The 9,328-nt window shown below is 40.1% G+C and overlaps 1 protein-coding gene across 1 annotated transcript; it reads right to left on the bottom strand.

The window, feature by feature from the left end:
- Positions 1-311: 311 nt before the first annotated feature.
- Positions 312-1,875, bottom strand: ier2b (immediate early response 2b). The gene has a single exon (XM_008424177.3). It carries the CDS (start codon positions 1,673-1,675, stop codon positions 1,130-1,132), a length of 546 nt encoding a protein of 181 aa, XP_008422399.2. The 5' UTR covers positions 1,676-1,875; the 3' UTR covers positions 312-1,129.
- Between the last annotated feature and the right edge of the window lie 7,453 nt (positions 1,876-9,328).

Raw genomic sequence — 9,328 nt, 5'->3', positions numbered from 1 at the left:
TCTCTCTTACCCCCGTAATAAATCAGGGTGAGATCATATTGGGAAGGAAGGATGTGATTCCGAATTCCTTCCTAATCCACAGGAAACGACACACCGAGGCAAGCTGTTTGCGAGGGGAAGTCTTTTTGCAAGCAGGAGATTAACAGTACCGAGTCATTCCTGGTGCCGAGTCGTGCCAGCCACCAGCCTCCAGCCTCTAATAAAGGATTAACCCTGTGAGCTGTGCGGCCTCTCAAAATGTGGAACACCGGGAAATCTCGCCGCTCCTCCATCTAATCGTTTTGAGATTAAATGAAGACATCGAGACGACCGACGATTAGTCTTTCGACAAGTTTATTACAAAACATAAACATTGATTTCATCACATAATTATGAAGCAGCTTGACATGTGAGGTCATGACATTTCACGGGTCAGACATGAACAAGATGAATCACAGTAAAATAAAAAAAATTAAAAAACGATGTCCAAACGGGGTCATGTTTTTAAAGTCCGACGTACACGAGCCCGTTTGTTAAAGCACCATATGAATGCAGGATGTAGGACAGTCCAGCAGCAGTAGTATTGATTTCACAAAGTCCACAAGAGCAGCTGAATGTGCCTCGGCTGTCCTTCTTCCTCTTTCAGTGTTCGTGTTGGGTTTCCCGTCATGAAGGCAGGGAAAAAAAAATTCCCTGACATTCAGGTCTGGTCTCTGAGTTTCTGCACGGGTCGACCTGTGGTCAAAGGCTCACCACTTCTGCTTCTGATGAGCACCCTGCTGCTGCTGCTGCTGATTCACAAACACACGGTCTGACTCAGCAGCTGCCACTTGTTTTGGAGTCATTAAACTGAAGATGAGTAATAAGGAAACAGGAGGCATCGCAAACCACCACAACTTCCCCCCTTCAGTTTCTTCCTCAAACTTTCCAGCCCTCTGGCCTCCTTCCTCGTTCTCTTTCTCCGTCTTTCTTCGGGGCTTTTACCTGCCCCGGCAGGCACACCGAGTTTGGCCGACAACTCCTTCCGTGGCACCTGTAATCCCTTTGTCCCGGGACTGCTGATGTAGGTCAGCTCGGAGTTGACAATCACTCCATTTCAAACAGTCCAACAAGAGGCTATTTTGTCTCTTTCTTTCAGAAAGCAGTATGTTCAGAAGGCAGGTATGACTTGATTCAGAGACAAAGTGGCCAGGGACTCTCCAGCCCCGACGCGACAGCTGGCCAACTGAGCCGCATACCTTTCCTCCCCGGGCTCCAGCCTCGCCCTCTTGCTGGGAAGGAAGTCGGGCGCCGCCGACGCTTTGCCCCGGCGTTTCCTGGACTGCTTCGCCGGGCTCAGGTTCTCTTTTTCTTCGGTAGTGTCAAAATCATAGTCTTCCACCTGACTGTCCGACTCCTCTGTGGCAGTCTCCGAGGAGTTTCTGTCCGACAGGGGCTCCGGCTGAGGCTCCGGCAGCACCGGGCTGGAGCTGGTGTCCATTGGCTCCTCCGGAGCCGACAGCCCTCCGCTCGGCGCCTCGCTCTCCCGGGAGGAGTGGTAGATGTCCCGGGCAGACTTCATGACCAAGGACAGCAGGAGGCTCCGGTGAAGTCTCAGTCCCCCTCTCTGAGTCCGAGAGGCGTACAGCTTACTTATCGACACGGCCAGTATCCGCCTGGCTTCGATGTTGACTTCCATTGCTGTTGTGGCACTCATTGTTTGATTTTTTTTTTTTTTTAAACACGCGTAATTACGCACGGTTTGACACTTGTATCAAAGGCGGTGAGGATTGTTTTGCCTCTAAATATCACTTCAATTCTCAGTTTCTAATCTATATCAGAGTTCGATCTTCAGTTGTTCACCAATCGGTCTTCTGTTGTGCTCGGAGAAATGAGAGTACGCGAGTAGTAGGGCGGCGTTTTATTAAGTCTATGACGTAAAGTGGACTTCATTCCTCAGTTAGTGACAAGCAGGCGCCTCCCACACCTCCTGTGGCTACACCCCCCCAAGCGCACACAAACACACACACACACACACACACACACTCAGACACACCATCTGTTCCGTCTGACGATTTTCTCTCACACTTATTCTGTCATTATTTAGATTTTTTTTTTCTTTTGCTAGAGGTGACTAATTTAATTAAATTCAGTGAGGTTGCATTATCAGCCATCTTTCTCTTCCTTCTTCATTTCCTCCCCTCGCGATTTTATTTAAGAAATGATTCAGATACAGCTTTTGAGACCTATGAATTGAGAAGATATAATATAATATAATATAATATAATATAATATAATATAATATAATATAATATAATATAATTAATGTTATATTATATTATATGGAGTTCTATACACGCATATAGAAAGTTACTGTATTGCCTAATTCACTTTTTCTAATACACATTTAACCGCAGTCTAAACAAGGCACGTTATAATTTATTCATTTATTATTATTATTAATATTATTATTATAAAATAATATAATACATATAATATTAGTTAATAAAAATATTATTAATAATATCTATAATAATAATAATAATAATGATAGAAATAACAATTAGAATTTTAATATTGTTCACAATGGTAATAATAACAATAACAATGATAATAATTAGAATTTTATTAGTATTACTACTACTAGTAGTAGTGTTATTATTATTTCCCTTTTGCAATGTGTTCTAAAAACGATTTCCTGTTCAGTAGGGGAAACGATATGTAGCATATAAAGATGATGTCAGTCAGTGTTTACATTCTGGTAAAAACCCGGCCAGCAGTTCGAAGAATTTACGTGGGAGAGAAGAAAAACGTGTCTCCAGTTACTGCGGGGACTTTCTACTCCCTCCGATCTTCATCTGTCAAACACAAAGAGCGCCATGTCACACTCTCTCTCTCTCTCTCTCTCTCTTTCTCACACACACACACACACACACACACACACACACACACACACACACACACACACACACACACACACACACACAGAATAATACACACAGACACACGGTTTCCTTATATGTACCATCCGGTAGTAAAACAGCCCCGAGGGATCGCGCGCTCAGTGGAAAAGCCATGACGCTAACTCAAAACCGCAGCCCCGCCTCCCGGCCAGTGCGCGCGCTCTCTTCTTCTCTCTCCTCCCCTCCCCGGAGGACGCGCACAGCAACAGTGATGGCGTCATCTGAGCTCCATATTTGGAGTTGTCGCCGGTGTAAATAAAAGGTAACCAGGCAGCGAAACGGCCTGGTTCAAGGAGTACGAGTCTGGCGAATCCGCTTTTATTCGCCTCTTTTGGAAAAATTAAATAATTTAAGAGCGCTACGTCAGCAAAGGGGACCCCAGTCTGCTTTTATCGAGTGCAAAAGACGCTTAATTTTTAAATGTCATTTGAGACACACATTTCATTGAACTTCCCAATTCTATTGTTCTTTTTTTACATCATGGGTCTCAAACTGCACCCTTCAGTGGTTGTTGTGCTAGTTTCTAGTCAAACTCACCTCAATCAAATGGCTAAATTGCCTCATTAGCATGCAGTCAGGTTCTGAAGATTCATCCTGATGAGCTTTTTTTTGTGTGTGTGTATTTTTAATTCGAGTTTATGGAAGCAGAGATAGATCTAAAACCTGCAAGATACCTGGCACTTGAACTGAAGTTTGAGGCACAGGAAACAACAGTATGCCTTCAAGTTATCTTGGGACTCCCAGGTCAGCATAAAGCAGTGTTTGCTAAAACCAAAATCACAGGTAAAAAAGATAGCTATAGAATTTTGGTTTTATTTTTAATACAGATACTTAGCTAACAAAAAGCCTGAACTCAAACTTGACCCTTAAAAAACATTTTTTACTTACTTGAATGCTGTTCTCCTTTGTGACTAACTTTGTGATTCATTTCCAAATAGTTCAACCATCAGAGAGACTATCTACGAAAATGAAAATGCAAAGTATGCAGATTAATCCATGTTTTTTTCTTCTTCTTTAAAAATCATGCAACACCAAGAAGCATTCATGGCCAAGAAATTGTTCAGTGTTAGAAAAAGGAAGAAAAAAAATGTTGCAGCCATGGAAACCTCTCAGACAGCAGTATGAACTCGCATATGATAAAAACAAAGTGCTGAACTCAAACAGCACACTATACCTTAATGCTTCTGCTCATACAATGTAGAAAATGTGGATCAAGAGCATATATATTTAGAAGATCATCTTTAATCCACATTGTGGACAAAAAAAAAAAGATTGGAAATAAAATGCTTTATTTTGTGGGAAAAAAAATGTTTCCTTGAGCTGTAGATTTTGGAGATTTACATTGCATGCGATGTGCAAAAGCGAGGCCTTTGACTTTAGGTCTGCAGCCAGGCGTTTGCCATGGAGACGGTGTTGTGTGTGATTATCCTTACACCGCCTCTGCCTGCGGCCAAATGTGCGGCGCAGTGCATGAACACACAGAAGCAGGGTGGGGCCTGTTTCTTCTCCAAGCTGTGTTTCTCTCTGAAGAACAAACACTGGTTGGTAGGGCCGGGAGTTGACCTAGTTGCAGAAACATGGCATTTACTGGCAGACATTACAGGAGGAAACATGGGAAACAATAAAGACGTTGACATTTAGAAACAACAGCAGAATTTCAGAGTTTCGAGGTTTATTTTATCTCTATATCCCTACTTATTTAGTCTTTTTTTTCCTTTCAACCGGTTTTGCAGTGCACATTTCCATCAGTACATTAACACAATTTGGAAACTTGCTTGCATACAAATTTACAAAAGGATAATTGCCTCTCTAATCAGTTGCAGCTGATTATTTTTCAGCTATGGTGACCAACTTTATTGGTTTTGATGACTCACGCTCTGCTCTGAAAGTCCTTCGTTTGGTTCAATAAAATAGTTCTGAAAAGCCACAGCACACTACCAGCAACCACACAAGTAACACGGATGCTGTTGCAACAGTTACCTCCGCTGTAGCTTTCTAGTAATTATTACCAGAAGTGAGGGGAAAATAAAAATAACCTTAGAAAATGGAAGTATGTTTAAATTTTCATGCAGTCAGACATGTATTTCCAGAAACAGACACATTTGTTGACAGTCCAGTGTAAAAAGCTGTAAGCTATTGCAGCAGCATAATCTTACAATTGGACAAATTTATTCATTTGGGCAAAATGTAATTGTTTTAAACTCGTCAAAGGCACTTTTTCTTTTTAAGCTGTGGTGGTACTATCAATTTTGAACAAGCTTGGATTGGAGTTTGAGTCACTCGCTAACTTTTGACCCATCTTACACTCTCACACTCTTTCTCAACTAAAGTCTTTGAATGGCTCGAACAGATTGTTTGTTGACAGGTGGGCTGGTAAGCTGCTTAGAGACAACTTTTCCAGTCTCCTTTTAAATCAAGCCACTCCACAGCAGAAGTTCTGCTTTTGACATCGTATCATTTTCCAGTAGACTTTTTTTTTTTCTCAGACTGATCTCCCAGGGAAATCCGCCTGGGAGAGCTGCGAATGTGAGTTTTAAAAATGAGCGCTCGGAGATGTGTTGTTAGGCATGGGGTCCCTCAAGGGTCTGCACATGGCCCATTGCTGTTTTCCCTCTGCCCCTTTGTCTCTTTCTACGTTCTCTGCTGTTCTGATGACCTGCAGCTATATTTGCTTTTAGCCATCAGAAGTGTTGCTGACTTGACAAAACTAGAAGTACGTCCATCAAACTAGGGGCTGACAATCTAATAGTTTCCTGCTTCTTTGTAATGAAAAGACAGATTTGATGGCCAATGTCCCTCTAAAATATCACTATTTATCCCAAAATAATCCTGAAAATTGACGACTATCATAAATTGCTTCGAGAAGGTAAAGAACTTTTGCGATTGGTTAGACTTGATGTATAAATGAGGCCCTTTTATCACCGTAGGAATGTCGCTGAAATTATGCAGGCATGCTTTGTAGAGGTTTTTAAAGCTACGTTAAAGACCCACTCATTTATTCTATCCTGTGTGCCATAATTCTGTTTTAAATTGTGTCGTTTTCTAACAGTATTGTTTTATTCTGCATTGGTTTTACTTTATCTAATAGTAACTTTTGAGCACATTGTTTGAAAGTGCTTTATAAATGAAGTGGTTATTAAGTAATAATAGTCATAACACTTGTAATAGTAGTAGTTTAACCCCTTAACAATCTCTTACCCAGGAATATAACCATGATGCAACACAGCAGCCAATTTCTATTAGCCACTACCAACTAGGGTGCACACAGCCCCAAGTTTATCCTGTCACACCTAGCAGTGAACAGGATGGAAAATCTTGAAAGTTGAGTGTTGAAGAACTGCAGCAAACAGAGCCATCTTGTCTCTGTAATAACAATTAGACTGCAAGTGTTTACCAACTGTTTGTGAGCAACAGTTGGGGCGAATAAAGGCCCTTTTTTTGATTGTCTTACCGTCACGTAAACATGTGAGGTTTGCTTAACTCCGCTGAGTCATTTCAAGTTGGGTTGGGCGTAAACAAGACAACAAATATGTGCGTATGTGTCACGCCCACTGTGATGTACGGGGGAGAGTCTGTGATGCCGTGGGGCTGGTTCTTCTCTAAAGCCCCCAGGAACCTCGGGTGCATGGCATCCTAATTATTTTTGACAACACTATGAGATTTTAAACAGAATCGCCAATGAATATTGATAGTGGTTTGTCTTAGGTCTCTCAGAAGATCATGATCAAACACATTTGGCTTAATTGGTTCACAAGATCCAAATTCAAATATGTGTTCTCAAAAGCATATTGTACAAATTACTGATGTTACAAAATATTGAAGTGTAAAAACAAATATGAGTTTATTCCTAAGGTGCTTCACACCGCTGTAACCAGAGGAGTCAATACAGCTTGCCTACACTCTACAAATAATGCTGCTATTGCTGCAGTAGAACTACAAATGTTTGCTTTGGTTGACGTTAAGCTTAACTATCACCATCTATGTACACAAATTTCTACAAAGGGTTTAGGTGGTAGGAAACATTGATTTGGGGGAGATTAGTGCTGGTGAAATTCTTTGTATTACAGGAAGAGAAGAAGTCATGTTTTATTCCTGGTTTCCTAAGCTGACGACACGGGGAAGACTTGAGGGCGCCACTGCGTAATGGATCTATTTTTAGACTCGCTCCTCTCTTACTGTGGTTGTTATCTCTGCACCAGTTTCTTTTGTTATGCTATGGCCCACTTGCTCATGTCAGGTGTTTTTCTTTTTCCCCCCAATAGAGATGATTTTCTGCCCTGCTACATAACCGTCGTTGGGGATGGCTGACGTTTTCCTCTGAGCAGAAAGACACGAATCTGGACAGAAACGATATTTGTAAATCCCAGGAGTTAATATGTTCTAAAAACAAAAACAATAGATATCAAGTTATTTATCAAATTTTCACTCAGGACATGATGGATTATGTCCTCTCAATTTTTCTTTCACAAAATTGTAGGAAGTTTTCGAAGGCTTTACTCATGTTTTATTTGGGGAAAGTACATGGAAAGTAATAAGTTCCACCATTTGTTATGGTGCAGGTCTGAAGCATGACTTCCTGCTTGACTGCACATTCTGGTTTTGCAACTGGCATTTTATTTTCGATTACCAAAGAAAGACGCGCCTCCTTTTTGTAGGCAGTTCGTGTTAAGCTTAAATCTGATCCTTCTATCCAAACACGTGGAAGAGATTTCCGCTATAAAACATGGTGGTTAATAAGGCAACAGCATGCTAAGTTCACCTTCTAGATGGAACATAAGCAATACAATGTAGACCAAAGTATTACAATGGCTCAGTGTAAGTCCTGCTGAGGTAAAAATGTCAGTCTTTTCATGTGCTAAGGTTCTCCATAGACTTGCTAGCTGTAAATGCAACAAAAAAGTGTTGACCTGGAAGGTATGTCTAAAAGTTAACACTACATTTTTTTCCATTTTTATCCATGAAACATTTTGAAAATCACACTGTGATTCACCTTGGCCAAACACAGACTTTCAATAAAATACATAGAAGTTTGTGTTTGTAACATGACCAAACATGGAAAACTTCAAGAGATTCTGCAAGGAATGTAGAAAACTGGATAAATTAAATAAATACCGAGTGTTTAATAGTTTACACTATTGCATTAAAACATAGTTCTACCAAATATGTCTTAAGGTGTCAGTACGTTCTAAAGACTTGCCTGACAGTAGGGTTTTTCGTTATACACAATTTTGTAATATTACAATGAGTCAGTTTTTTTTTAACCTGACGTGCAAAATCATAAAAAACAATAAATAATCTTATGATGTTATGATGGTGGTAACTAAAGTAAGAAACCAGAGTTATAAAAGGGAATATTTCTAAACAGCAGCTTAAGAAAGGCAATTCCGACTTCTTCTTTTTATTTTTTTGAAGACATAATGACTGTGCATAGCTGCAGCTTTTGTTACAGGGTGTTGGGATAGAAGAGGAGGAAACAGGATGAAGACAGGAGGAAGGAATTGGGGACAGCTTGGGTTGGATTGTGAATAAACCACAGGAACAAAGACAATGGGTGGGACAGGATGCGAAGAAGTGCGGTGAGAAACATACAGATGGGGATTTGGAGGATTTGCTGAGCTTAGCATTTTTTTTCCTCCCAATGTACTGTAAACTGATATGGACTGCATTCCAAATGTATTAAAACCTTATGAATTTATTTTTTCACTCACATTTTCCCCATTGACTCAATTGATGGTTTTAAGTGAGATTTTATGCCACAGACCAACTCAGAGTAATGTATATGTCAAAGATGAGGGGAAAAATATTTTTTTGAATTATTCACAAATAAAAATTTGATAAGTGATGTGAACATCAGTTTTGCTGAAATTTCTGAAAATGGAGGCTGGTGATCTGAGGCTGAAAAGGACAACGAAAATTAAACTCTGTCCAGATTCTGTAAAAAAAAAAAACCCAAAAAAAACTAATATTGTCATATTCTATGTTTTAGGGTTCTGCAATAAAAACATTCAAAATAAAAAAAAATAGACAAAAACAACTTTATCATCTTGGAGAAAAATAAAGGCTACATACTGATTACAAGCAGCCATTTAGTTGCCTATTTATGTTGTATTTCAATTGTAAATGCGTCCAAGTTTACTAGAATTAGTCTCATTCTGCTTTTTAATTTCCGCCCATTGTCTTATTCTTCCACGGAGGAGATGAGTGGGCTAGTTTCCTTTTAAATTATTGCATTTTAACTGACTCGTTTCTAAATTTTATTTCCCGTTTTTACCGATTTGTTTCCCCCTCCATGCCTGTTTTCCCGGAGTTTCGTAATTTCTAAAGCCCACAAGGGTAAGATAAACTTTAGAGAACCAGCACCCAGATGACATTCTGTTACGTAGGTGCGTTTAATTTACATGTACGTG

This window comes from Poecilia reticulata, chromosome 1 (genome assembly GCF_904066995.2).
Source record: "Poecilia reticulata chromosome 1, P_reticulata-male-v2, whole genome shotgun sequence".
Taxonomy (NCBI): domain Eukaryota; kingdom Metazoa; phylum Chordata; class Actinopteri; order Cyprinodontiformes; family Poeciliidae; genus Poecilia; species Poecilia reticulata.
This window is presented reverse-complemented; position numbering and strand designations above follow the sequence as displayed.